This window comes from Psittacula echo, assembly GCF_963264785.1.
Source record: "Psittacula echo genome assembly, chromosome: 4".
Lineage (NCBI taxonomy): Eukaryota > Metazoa > Chordata > Aves > Psittaciformes > Psittacidae > Psittacula > Psittacula echo.
Window position 1 is genome coordinate 36,847,159 of NC_137738.1, and position 14,374 is coordinate 36,861,532.

The 14,374-nt window shown below is 42.7% G+C and overlaps 1 protein-coding gene across 1 annotated transcript in view; it reads right to left on the minus strand.

Annotated features, from left to right (window-relative positions):
* Nucleotides 1-3: 3 nt before the first annotated feature.
* The window catches only part of IGF2R (insulin like growth factor 2 receptor), a gene marked incomplete at its 5' end in the record, with an annotated part of 62,998 nt that continues 48,627 nt past the window's right edge, over nucleotides 4-14,374 (minus strand). Inside the window, 8 exon segments of the mRNA XM_080615074.1 lie at nucleotides 4-4,078; nucleotides 4,503-4,572; nucleotides 5,197-5,361; nucleotides 6,444-6,630; nucleotides 7,131-7,315; nucleotides 8,847-8,993; nucleotides 9,943-10,057; nucleotides 10,368-10,504. Of these exon segments, the coding sequence (XP_080471200.1) occupies nucleotides 3,686-4,078; nucleotides 4,503-4,572; nucleotides 5,197-5,361; nucleotides 6,444-6,630; nucleotides 7,131-7,315; nucleotides 8,847-8,993; nucleotides 9,943-10,057; nucleotides 10,368-10,504 (1,399 nt within the window). The 3' untranslated portion in view covers nucleotides 4-3,685.

The window sequence follows — 14,374 nt, forward strand, 5'->3', positions numbered from 1 at the left end:
AGTGTCGAAACCACATCAAAAAACCCCCCAAACTCATCTAAGTCCTCTCTGCAGCACTGATAAATTTAGTTGGCAGCAAAGCTATTTAAGTAACAAAGACATTTGACCAAAAGTCAAGAGTAACTCCATAAATTATTAAACTACATGTTGCAAGCTTTATTTTTAAGGTTTCATTTGAAATCAGACCTTAATTCACCCAGAAGAATTTGCATTTAACCCCTAACCAGAGTGCATATATGTTCTTTTCCTCTAGAAAAGCCCCTAACAGCCACAGCACTTTACGTTGGGTTTTTTTATTAGGCAAGGCAGCTCCCCCAGTACGAGGCATTTTAAGGAGCAAGCATAGATGGAAAACTCCAACATACCAGCAATATACAAGTTTAGTGTAGCAGCTGCTGCGCACCACATGCGAGCAAGGCTTATTAACCAGGCTCTATAAAGAATAGGTAAGTACACTGTGAAATACAAGTGTTTGGTTTGAGCCATGTGACAGTAAAGGAAAACTTTTCTGCAAACTTCAGTATCATGTGTGTCTCACCCCTTACTCTCCGCACTCCCCAGTTTCCAAGGAAAAGCTCTCCCCACCTATAGCAGGGAACCCAGTTTTCACTCAACCATATTTTTGCACTGATGAAAAGCATTCAGTACAGAATTAGGCATTAGGAATAGCTTTTGGGGCACCCAAAATAAATCCAGTTATATCAGGCTCCAGTGGTGCTCAGTGCTGGCTATGGACAGGTACCAGCTACTCCAACATCTTTAGCTGACAACAGCTGCTTCTATCAAAGAAAAACATGAAGGCAACATTTTAAAGATGGAAAAAAAGTGAAAAAGGGTCTGGAAAGCAACTTGAAAAGTCTAGGCAACAATGAAATAAATAAATAAATCTTTTTAACACCTCCTTTCAATACACTCCAAAAAAGAAACCAGCTTAGAAGGCCATTCTGGCCTGGGGACAGAAACAATCAGTTCTTCACCTCATCCTACTACCCATCAGCCACAGAGCAACAATGACTCAACCAGCTGTGAAAGCTGCTTTGTAGAGCAGCAATCTTAGATCTTCCCTTGCATCACGCAGGTGTGCCCCCTCCTCTCCATCAGGAATAGCTATAGCAAGGCAACAAGAACTCTCCTCCTGTTACACCACCACAGCACCACCCCAGACCAGGCTTTCACCTCTGTGGCTGCAGGGGAGAGGGACAGGTACACACAAGTGCACAGCACCCACCACACTCACAGCCTGTCCCCACAGCCTCCCTCATCAGCAGGATGTGTGTGGTCAGCTGAGGCCAAAGAAACTGATATCAAAGCCTGCTTGGGAAGCAGGTGACACTGAAAGCCATTAGGCTGCACCTTAAACACACCCCAAAGCCTCACATCACTTGTTGCCTAGTGTTTTTTTTTAACACCTGGTAATGGCATGCATAAGTTCCAGAAGAACTAAAACAGTCAGATCCAGACTGGCCCTTTTTTCCCCCACACTTTCCCCTGTCCACAGTCCAGACAGGGGTTGGGTGGCACTGTGCCATGCAGGCTTGTGTCTTAAAAGCTCACTTACCAGAGAGTCATGCTGTTGACTGGCAGGGTTTCTGTTCCTGGCCCAGCCATTTGTACATAGTCATCTGGTCCCCACTATTCTCACTTCCCTCTCTACGGTTAAGCAGGGTATTCTACTGGAAAAATAGTCTGGTGAAGCAAGTCACACATCCAGCTCTGAACAAGACACAATTCAGCCAGCATATCTATAAATGCCTAGATAAAATGTGGACAATAGTTCAAAGACTAGGCAAGGTCACTCACTACTGTCAGCTGTGTATTAGAAAATACATCATTGATACAAGAAATATGTCATTGCTTGGATAAGAAGGCAGAGTACCTCCATTCTACCTAAGCCTTGTTAGACACAGTTACAATGAAGAGACCTTCCGGTGCTATCCCTTAATACATGGGAATTCACATAGTGCAGCAGTTCATGGAGCAAACAACTCTAAGATGCCAGCCTTGAAGACTTGGGGAAGGGAAGCAGCATTCTTCAATATTAAGAGAAACGTTGCAATGGTAACTGACAGTATTAAAAATATACTGTCAAGCCTCTCAGTTCCCCAAGTTAACCTAATGCTAAATATGAAAAATATACTTTTGTTTTAGGTATGAAAAGATGCAGCTACAGCCAAACTGATTTACAGCTTCACTTGTAACAATACAAGAGGAAGAAAGCCCAAGTCTGATAAAAGAAAGACTACACCACTGGGACTTACCTATAAATTCTAATCTTTGTCACCAAACATCAGGTCTTGTAGAGTCATGCATTTAAGATCTTAGCAATCACAGCAAAAAAGGGTATCACCAGGCTGAGGAGCAGCATTACAAACTAGTGTAAGGAAGATTCCAGACCTGAGATGTGGGATTTGGAATACCCACTTCATCTCTTTTATTGAAATTGCTGAATACTTTATATTACACTATTTTGATTCAAAATGGATATTTTTATCAAAAGAAACCATTGTTGAAACTGAGAAAGCCAGCCAAAAGGAACAATGAAAAGTCTCAAATTCTGACCAATGCATGTACTTGTCCTATGCTTTGAAACCCTATCACTGCCCATAATTTAATTTAGGAAATACCTGGGGAAGATCAAGACTGCTAGAGGAAAGCTGACTGGCATTCACTGCCAGCAACATTTCAAATCAATGACCATGGCCAGCACCATAACATAGAGCTAGAACTTAAGATGATCAGAAAACACTGGCCTAATTTTTTTTTTCTTCTAATTAATACCAGAGAGAGGTATTGTGCCCACTAGGGCTCCTCAATTTGTTGGACTTTTCGCAGTGATGACAAACTGGGCACTGCAGATTGCATTATAGGAATTCTGCCTCTATGTCCTTGCAAACTGGTTCTCTGTGCAGTTGGCCTAGTCCAGCCATAATCTAGGAAAAAGAAATAATAAATCTTTGGGTGCTTATCAGCTGCTTAGGCATATACTGATGAAGTCAGTCATGTGACCAGTACCAAAAAAATATCATGCAAACAACAGCAACCATTTCAGGCTAAAGCTATACAGAGTTGTACCTTTCAGTCAATACCTTTGAACCAATGATCTGTTTAAATTAGAATGGATATTCAAACTTACAGGATAAATTAGACCAGTTCCAAAATTTACATCAAATCATCCCAACACACAAGTTATATTTTTCCTTGTCTTACAATGGGTGAACCCACAGAATAATACCCTGCCGGCAGGAAGAACATGTTGCTATTAAGCAAACCTGAGTAGTGAGGATCAATAAATACAAGGAGTCAAAATGCTAGTAGTCAGATCACTTGAGACTCAGGAGCCAGAGGCTTCATTCAGCCTTAATCCCTTCCTTTCAAAGGTTTCTCTTTTTTAAGCAAGCATTTAACACCTATGCTGAGGCTTAAAAAAAACAAAATTAAAAAAAAAACGTGTGTCCTGGCTAGAGAGAATCAGTGTAACTCAGCCAACTGGGAGCCCAGTCATTGCTGAACAGATCATTGTAAACAACCAAGAAATCTCTCTCTTCTTCCCTTTTCAATGGTTTCTTGTTAAAGGCAAAATTCAGAAAAATCTTTCAGGCTGAAGTCCTCTTATTTGGTTGGAAATGTTGTCCCGTTATATATAATCTCTCTATACATATATATCTGATTAGGCACAAGGGGGTCATTAAATATTCAACAAGTCCTCATCACTATCATCATGAAACGATACTGTATTTGTAGAGTTCTGTGTCTGCTGCTGGCCTGGCTTGGCTTTTCCTTTCTTTTCCTTTCCCCCATTCAGCAAATAAGCTTTATTACTGCCAAGATTGGGCAGCTTCTTTTGTGGGTGCTTGTCTAGTTCTCTTCCTGTCTGAATCTTTACATCTGGAATGGTTAACACTTCATCCTCACTGTCCAGGTCATCCACATGGAGAGAGGTAAAGGCTTCAGATGTAACAGACTTGGTAGTAACGTGCCCATTCTCCTGCCCTCCTTTTGCTGTTCTTTGATTTGGTGCTGCAATTTCCTCCATAAGCCACTCCGTTTCATTCTCATTAGCAGCTTCTTCACTGTTTATCTGCAAGAAAACAACAAAGACCTACAATGCAGGAGAAGACTGTGTATACCACTCTAGACTCCGCTACACACTGATCTCCCCAGTCATCAGACCCCACACCACACATAGCCTTAGGTTTAACTTAGTCATAAGATAATAATACTGCAACGGCATGCTTTTTACTATGTCTTCCTCTGTCTTGCTCTTCCTGTACATTTATGTGTTGTTTAGCTGTTTATGGACTTGTTCTTCATTTCCTCAACTCCAATCTGCCTTTCCCATTTCCCAATATAAATGTAGATATCTCAGCTATGTGGCTTTCCTGAAGCCACACAGTATAGTTTCCATGCACTGAAGGAGCTAGGAATTAAGGGGAATTAATAAAAGATTTATATCAAGAAAACTCTACGGGTAACAAAATCTTTGATTTTGCCACTGTATTTACCTTTGTGTATTTGTAGGAAACACCAGATGTTCTTCTGCAGCAGTTTGTTATCTTGTTTATGACAATTTCCCTAAGGAAAGGAAAGAATACTGCATTAGGAAGACTGTATCCCTCTTATTAGCCCTCACTTTTCTTCACTAGATTTTCACCATCAATATAAAGCATTTCACCAAGAAAGCTGCGAGCTATTACACAGCAACACTTCACCCTGAACCACTCTAACAAAATCAAGTTCATGATGTACATCTTCCTCCTTACCACAGCTTCAGGGTGACTTTTGAAACACCTCTAGCCTGTATGTTTAAGGTAAACAAACAAACAAACTTGTCTGGAAAGCAGAGAATCAGCAGGACTTGCACTTACTCCTTGCTGCTGTTGTATGGCTCCAGCTTGACACCATGAAAGGAGAGAGAGATCAAATACTAACAATATTGTCACATTGTTTTATCCTCCTTAATTAGCAGTTGTACACAACAAAGACTAGCCTAATTCAATTGTGTATTCCAGTCCTCTTTACATGGGCCTTCAGACAATAATTAATGGGGAATTAAAAAACAAAAAACCCAGCAACTTGACAGTTGAGGCAGCCAACTGAACACCAGAACTTAAATCTCTGAAGTTTACTACTTCTCTCTCACTGAGGAAACCACATCCCTACCAATGAAACTTTGAAAGCCACCCAATCATTTCTTACCTTCTCTCTTTTTTGTAGAACAGCAAGATTATTAAGCACGCAGTAAGAACCACCAGGAGGACACTCAGCACTGCCCCAACAGCTTGACTTCTCCTTGAAAGGCCTTTATGTACTTGGGCCTCCTGATCAGTCTGGTGTTCATCACTTTTTGGATCATTGGTTGATCTAACAATGTAAATTGGAAGAAAAGGATGAGCAAGATCTATTGACCAGTTGCATCAAACTGGATTAGAAACAGCAAATTCAAAGAAACTGAATATGCCACACCATCCTGCCAGTCCTACCCAACAGCTATAAAGACATTAATTTAGAGGATTTTGTTTTAATTAAAATCACTGAAAAATAAAATGTATGTACTGTGCCTACACCCTGGTATGCTTTCTAATAGTGTATAAAACTGATTACAGTCAAGACTGAAGTACACAATTAGGCACTCCAGAGCTTACACAGCAGCAGATATCCACACAAAGTTGCTATTTTAGAACCTAACCTGCACTTGAGAAACCTGCTAAAGCTACAGTAATTATTTACCTTCCAGCTGACTACACAGACCAAACCCCCTCAACAGCTATTTGCCTGGGTAAATCAGAATAAACAGTTTCCCTGTGCTTTCAAATCAGTAGCCAGGAAGTGAACAGTCCTATAGAGACGTAGTCACCCCATTCTTCGCTGTGAGGCTGCCTACAGGTCAAGAATGCTGGTAAGCACCTAGATACAGTCACGCTGCTTTTAATACTGTCACACCTCATTTCTCCTTTCTGGAACTGTAGAATAAGCTGATAATTAATTCCAGAAATATCTCATTGTTTCTCTAAGACCTGTAATGATTTTTACTCCCGCCTAAAAAAGTGGGCAGATGGCTTTTAAGTTTTCCAAGCAGTAAGGCAAGGAGGACAAAAAAACGTTACCCAAAAACTGGTTCCTCCTCTCAGCAACATGAAACAGCATGTTCTGTCAGCTACAGTAGGTTTTACTTAGTGAAAACAACAATATTAATTCCACTGTGCCTCTCCATTTCCTGTGCAAATGGGCAGCTTAGGCCCAGACAAACTTGGCAAGCTTTCATTTAGTGATCATGTGCCAAGCATTACGTAAGTGAACACCAATTCCACTTGTCCATGCATCTACTACTTTTTTAGCTTTTTTTTTTTCCCCACAATCACTGTGATGAACATGTACAAAAAAGCCTTTAGCTGAGAAGTGCTGACAAGAACAGAACTGCTTTCAGAAAGTGGTTAATTACTCACATTAATGGACACACAGCAGATGTGTACCAGGTAAATAAATACTGGCAATCTGCTGTCTCATGAAGAAATTCAGGGATGCCTTCCTTCACTTGTAAACTGCAGTGGAAGAAAATGGTTGAAGACACAGACTTTGACTCATCTTTACCGCATCTGGAGTCTGATGAAAATATGACATCCAAGTCATCATCTACAATGAGAAGAAAATGTTACGGTTTACTGCTTCCTTGAGAACAGTCTATTAAAACCAGATCTTGGAAGTTATGTATTTGTTCTCCAGTAACAGCTTATACTTCACAGTATCTACAGGTGAGCCTACACTTTTACATAGCTGACCCTATCAGCTGCTATGGAACAGCAGAGTAAGCTCTTTACAAGAAAAAAAGTATCTAAATAAAGGAGATCATTGCTTATGCAGCACAAGCACAGAGGAAAACAGGAGACCAAGTTTTCTATCTTGCACTGTTCCTACCAAAGTCTTTCAACAAATGTCAAGCCCAAAACCTATTAAGGCCATGGTCACAACTAAGCTTACACAGCAAGAAAAAAAAGCAACCTAAATTCTGCTAGACAGACTCTGAATACCTTTACAGAAATGGATTAGCACAGATATCATGCAACAAGAACCATTTCTGATGAAGCAATTCATATGGAGCATCAAGCAATTCTGGTTAATAAGCAAATACTTACCTTCAACATAATATCTAGCTTTTGTAGTAGAACCAATTCTCCGAAAGCGATGTTCATTAGTTTTAACCTGGCAGATATTTGCTCCAGAGCATTCTGGGATACTTGAGTTTCTTATACCAGAAAGTTGAATTTCATATACATATTTATCGCCATTTGTCCGAATGTCACCAGAAGCCATGTACAACCTGAGGAAGCAGAGAGCAGGTCTACCCTTAAGTCTAAACTCATAGATTTAGGTTATTCTCAAGACATAAGACTGGCAACAGTGGTAGCTACTACACTGGTTTATTCCAGAGCAAGATGGAGTGACTGATGCAGCAACCAGAAAAGATGCAGGACTGAGGCTTCCTGCCTGAACATTAGAAATGAGGATTATGCTTAGCATAAATATAATCTAATAAAGAAAAAAAAAAAAAGGCAAATTTTCTAGTTATACTGCCCTCACTGAGTACATGAACATGCAAACACCTCCAAAGAATTAAGATAAACCAGAGACAAAAGCATGATTCAGCAGCTCATACACAAACTAGCCTACTGACCATAAGACCCATATTGTGTGCTATGGTAAATAGCATAGCTTAGCTGCCTCCTCTAGCAGGATAATTGGTTCTACCATAAGTGTTACCAAAGTACTCTTTACAAATGTATCCTTTCACATTGCTGGTCAGAGTGAGAATGCTCCGAGATTCCCAACTATTTGTTTTAGGCATCTGCTCAAAGGCTGAGCTTGCTGAAATATGACTTGCCTTTAATCTCACATTACACCAAGTTTATAATTCTGTCCTGACTTCCTCTCCTCTTTCATCCAGGCCTGTTTGATTTTCGTATTTTCTCTATGCTTGTAATGCTATCACCACACTTGCACAGCAGGTTTATTTGCAACACTTCTGCTCAATTACTCAAACCCTGCACACTAATGGTTTGCACCCTGCAAGCAGAATTTATTCTTCCCATGACACCAGTATGGGCAGATTTCCTTCCATAACACTAGCAATGACATTAAGTATAGTAGTTTATAACAGATTCTGGAACAGAATTATGTGCAATGTGTAGTACAGTCAGTGTAACTGCTGGTCTTCCCCTGCCTCTTCTGAGTTCAGTCATGCTTGACCACTCCTCCAAGACCTGTCCTTCCTCACTTCTAAGGCTTTTCAGTCATGGGTTCCTACTTCATACGGATCATGTGAGCAGGAAAAACGGTGCTATCTAAAAAGCCAAGGACTACTCTAGGTGGAGGAAAAAAAGCCCAAAACAAAAAACTCTAGTTCTCTGGCACTGAACTAATGTCTACACACTATGTAATATGTACATTTACAATTACTTACAATGTAATGTACATACAATTACTATGTACACATAGTAATGAGTAATTACCCACAATAAAGAGCTCTAACACCAAGGTGAGTATGTGCAGGCTTTAGACCCATCTTGAATACACCTGGACATGCTCACAGCTATAAGCCCAGCTGCAAGCTGCACCATTAATTAGGCCTTTAAATCAATCATTGGTACAAGGTGAACTCAGTGCTATTTCTACTTGACAGCTAAGTACTCTTAAGGCAACACTGAATATTCACACCAAGTCCTTTCCTTGCAGTACAGTTGTGGGTTTTGGTTTGTTATTTTGGGGTTTGTCTGTTGTTTTCTTTTTTTGGGGGGGGGGAAGGGGAAGGGGAAGGGGAAGGGAGCTGTTTGGAGTTTGGTTTTTTTACTTACTTGTCATAAACATCCCCCAAAGAGAAGTTTTTCCCAGTTGCAGGATTAACAACTGTTCCATTCACCACCTCCACCTCCTGCTGCTTCACGGCACAAGCTGCACGTGTGTCCCAAGTGATGTAGTAAGCACAGTTTTCTTCATCAATCCTGCCAAATAACAGACACAACTTATGACTCCAGGAAATATTAACAAGTGCTTAGTATCTTGAGAAAGGGAAGACATATAGCTGCTAACTTATGTGTGGGAATGTCCTTGTCTAAGTATCATGCCAAGAGTAAACTAAAATAGTCAAGTAGCACTCAAAACCCTTCGTTGAATAATTGCACTGAACTTTTCTGCAGTCCAAGACCTAAAAGACCCAGCTGCAGTTGAATATCCTACTTCAAAAGTTCCAGAAGTCAAACAGCATATTAGAGGGCTTTATGAAAATATTTTAGCCAACAAACATGTCACAGTGCTCTTGGCATGTTTAATGTGCTGCACATTATTTAACTAGGACAAAGAGCATAAGCTAGTCAGATTTTGCCGACTAGTTCTTTTACTGATACAGAGCATTTTGCTCAGTTTCCCAATTCTACAAACAATATGCAGTTAATCAAATGAGAACTAAGCATAAAGCTATCAAGCTTTCTTAGTATTTGTGTTCATTCATATTTACCTCACTTTAGATAGCTTCTAATTAAATAATACCTATTGAGGTAACAATAAGCTATATTTTATTAGCTCAATAATGTATCTACAGTAAGTGTTCTCTACTAAATGGATTCTGAGCAAAGCTAATAATGGTTGTACTACAACTGACATTGAAAACAACAGCATCCCATCCACTGTCAGATCTAATTTGGAAGTAGAATGCTTAAAGTTTTGCCCATTTTAAGACAATCAAAATTAAGAAATTTTAATATAAATATAGAATACAATTGGTTTTGGAAGTGAACAGGCGCAGAAACTCCAGAAGACTCATGTTTTATAAGTACAGAGTGAGGATTATTTTAGGGACTGTCCAACAGAACAGTCACTGTCCTGAGACAGTCTACTAGAGAGGTACAAAGGAATAAACAACGAGGATCAGTTGAACATCAATTTGTTACTCACCTCTGCAGCATGGGCATGCCAACTGTTTTTGCACACTTTAGTTCTATAATTGTTGTTACTTTCTTGTTTTTCCTGCATTCCTGCCCACTGGAATAACTAACATACACCGTATCACCTGGAAGAGAAAAATGGTTTCCTGATGTTCAGATGAAAAATTAACTTATTACAACTTTAATGACAATGATGTTTATTTACTTCAATGTTTTTTGATGGCTTAAAAGCCACTTTTAAGTTTGAGTAGTAGCATTTACTGGTTTGTTTGGTATGAGGGCTTTTTGGTTGGTTGGTTTGTTTTGTTTTTAAAAAAAGTTTCTCCAGTAAAGATGTTTCAAAACAAAGACTTCACCATAATTTAGGAACCACTACAGTTAGGGTTGTAAGATTTAACCATCTCTAGCTCTCTATAGGAACAAAATTAACTTTACCTGTCACATCCAGCTTCTGTGTATGAACAAGTCCAAGAACTTGAACATCTCCGTTGTTGCTTTTCCTGCAAATACTGGCTCTTTCAGGGCAGCCTGTGGGTCCCTCATGTACCCTCTGACAGAGGTTCACATAGTATCTATAGAGAGCATGGTAGATAAGACTTCTTTAAAATTAATTTAAGGTAAACTGAAAAAGTGAGATGCAAACTTTAGAATCCTCATGGGAAGCTAGCCAAGTCAAAAGAAATTAAATACTCAAATTAGCTGACAGAAAGCAGGTACTAAGGTTTAGCAGATTACTTCTATCATTTTCAAGTAAAAGACTCTGTGCAATAAAAAAAGATAGAATTGATCATTTACCAGATTAGTTCACTAGTTAATTTTGACCTACATTAAAACTAGGAATTGGAACTGAGGCAAGAAATGCTCCAAATTTTTTTTCAGTTTTCATCTCTGTCCAGGTCTCCGGCTGCAGGGAGTGCCAGAGCCTGCTGCAGCTGGGGGAGGGAGGCAGGCATTCCACCTGCGTGAGGTGTGAGCAGGTACAAGATCTGCTCAGCATGGTGGTGAAACTTAAGGAGGAGGTCAAGACACTGAGGTCCATCAGGGAACGTGAAAAGGAGATTGACTGGTGGAGCAACTCCCTGATGTGCCACTCAGAAAGGCCAAAGGGGGATACCCCCCAAAAAGTGATGGAGGACCCGAGACAGCCCCTGTCCTGTCGCTGTCGGGCACGGGTAGGGGACCAAAGACATGACGAGGGTTGGAAGCAAGTTCCAGTTCGGCGTCACAGGCAACTCCCTTCCCTACCTGCTTTGCTTCCCCAGGTGCCCCTCTGTAATAGGTTTGAGGCCCTGGATCTTGAAGAAAAGGTAGGTGAGGATGTGGTACAAAGCCTGCCTACAGGGTCACATAGGAAGAGGCAGTTGCCTCCACACCTCAAGACTGCCTCTGATAAGAAAGAAAGAAGGGTAATTGTAGTAGGTGATTCCCTTCTGAGAGGGACAGAGGGCCCAATATGCAGAGCTGACCCTCATCATAGGGAAGTTTGTAGTCTACCTGGAGCCCGAGTCAGGAATATCACCAGGGCACTCCCCAGCCTGGTGCCCCCGACAGACTACTACCCGCTGCTGGTCTTCCAGACAGGTAGGGAAGAAGCTGCACCTCGTAGTCTGAGGGGAATGAAGAAAGATTTCAAGGCCTTGGGATGGATGGTGAAAGATTCAGGGGCTCAAGTGATTTTCTCTGCACTCCTTCCATTTTCAGATGATGACGTGGGATCAATTAGAAAAATTCAGTCCATAAATGATTGGCTTCAAGACTGGTGCTACAGGCAGGGTTTTGGATTCCTTGATAATGGCTGGTTTTATAAGACACCAGTCGAGACAGTGATACGTGGGAAAGGTTTATCTCACAGGGGTAGAAGGATGCTGGGACAGCAATTGGCAGGGCTCGTTTGGATAGCTTTAAACTAGATTTGAAGAGGGATGGGGTTGTAGCTGGGCTGGCACCAGTGGGGTAGCACTCTAGAACTGATGATGACCAGGAGGCCTCCCATCCCCGTAGGGTGAAATCAGTGTGCTCAGCTCGCACCCTGAAATGCCTGTACACCAATGCGCGCAGCATGGGGAATAAGCAGGAGGAGTTAGAAACCTGTGTTCGGTCGGTAGATTATGATCTGGTGGCAATTACAGAGACGTGGTGGGACAGCTCATATGACTGGAATATAGTCATGGAGGGCTATGTCCTTTTCAGGAAAGACAGGCCAGCCAGGCGGGGTGGTGGGGTTGCTCTTTATGTGCGAGAGCAGCTGCAATGTACTGAGCTCTGTCCAGGGACAGGGGACGAGCGAGTTGAGAGTCTGTGGGTGAGAATTAAGGGGCAGGCTGGCAGGGGTGATACTGTTGTAGGTGTCTGTTACAGGCCACCAGATCAGGGTGAGGAAGTTGACGAGGCCTTCTACGGGCAGCTGAGAGCAGCCTCACAGTCACAGGCCCTGGTCGTCGTGGGGGATTTTAACTTCCCTGATGTTTGCTGGAAAGACTACTCAGCAACCCAGCCACAGTCCAGGAGGTTCCTCCAGTGCATTGATGATAACTTTCTGATGCAAATGGTGGAGGAACCAACTAAGAGAGGAGCACTGCTGGATCTCATCCTCACTAACAAGGAGGGTCTAGTTGAAGCAGTAAAGGTTGAGGGCTGCCTCGGTTGTAGCGACCATGAAATGGTGGAGTTTAGCATCTCGTGCAGCAGGAACAGAACAGCAAGCAGAATTGCAACCCTGGACTTCAGCAGGGCAAACTTTGGCCTTTTCAAACAATTGCTGGGGGAAATCCCATGGGCAAGACTGCTTGAAGGTAAAGGGGCCCAGTATAGTTGGCTAGCATTCAAGGACTGCTTCTACCAAGCTCAAGATCAAAGCATCCCGACACATAGGAAGTCAAGGAAGGGAGCCAGGAGACCTGCGCGGTTAGACAAGGAACTGCTGGGTAAGCTCAAATGGAAGAGGAGAGTTTACAGATCATGGAAGGAGGGGCTGGCCACTTGGGAAGAATATAAGGCTGTTGTCAGAGGATGTAGGAAGGCAGCTAGGATGGCTAAGGCCTCCTTAGAATTAAACCTGGCGAGAGGGGTCAAGGACAACAGAAAGAGTTTTTTCAAATATATGGCAGATAAAACCAACACCAGAGGCAAGGTTGGCCCACTGGTGAACGGGACGGGTGCCCTGGTGACAGAAGATACAGAGAAGGCAGAGTTGCTGAATGCCGCCTTTGTCTCTGTCTACTCTGCTGGAGGCTGTCCTGAGGAGCCCTGTACCCCTGAGGATCCAGAGGAAGTCAGGAAATTGGAGGAGTTTGCCTTAGTTGATGAGGAATGGGTTAGGGAGCAATTGAGCAATCTGGACATCCATAAATCCATGGGTCCAGATGGAATGCACCCCCGGGTACTGAGGGAGCTGGCTGAAGTCATTGCTGGACCACTCTCCATCATCTTTGCCAAGTCTTGGGAAACAGGAGAGGTGCCTGAGGACTGGAGGAAAGCAAATGTCACTCCAGTCTTCAAAAAGGGCAAGAAGGAGGACCCGGGTAACTATAGACCGGTCAGCCTCACCTCCATCCCTGGGAAAGTGATGGAACACCTTATCCTTGGTGCCATCTCAAGGCATATCAAGGATAAGAGGGTCATTAGGGGCAGTCAACATGGCTTCACCACGGGGAAGTCGTGCTTGACCAACCTCATAGCCTTTTATGAAGACATAACAAGGTGGTTGGATTATGGCAGAGCAGTGGATGTGGTCTACCTTGACTTCAGTAAAGCGTCTGACACAGTCTCCCACAGCATCCTCATAGCTAAATTGAGGAAGTGTGGTCTGGATGATCAGGTAGTGAGGTGGACTGCGAACTGGCTGAAGGAGAGAAGCCAGAAAGTTGTGGTCAATGGGGCGGAGTCTAGTTGGAGGCCAGTATCTAGTGGAGTGCCTCAAGGGTCAGTATTGGGACCAGTATTATTCAGTATCTTCATCAATGACCTGGATGAGGGAATTGAGTGTACTATCAGCAAGTTCGCTGATGACACTAAACTGAGAGGAGTGGCTGACACGCCAGAAGGCTGTGCTGCCATCCAGCGGGACCTGGACAGGCTGGAGAGTTGGGCTGTGAAAAATGGGATGACATATAACAAGGGGAAGTGTAGAGTGTTACATCTGGGTGGGAACAACCCCAGGTTCCAGTACGGGTTGGGGAATAACCTATTAGAGAGCAGTGAAGGGGAGAGGGACCTGGGGGTCCTGGTGGACAGAAGGATGACCCATGAGCCAGCAATGTGCCCTTGTGGCCAAGAAGGCCAATGGCATCCTGGGGTGTATTAGAAGGGGGGTGGTCAGTAGGTCGAGAGAGGTTCTCCTCCCCCTCTACTCTGCCCTGGTGAGACCGCATCTGGAATATTGTGTCCAGTTCTGGGCCCCTCAGTTCAAGAAGGACAGGGACCTGCTGGAGAGAGTCCAGCGC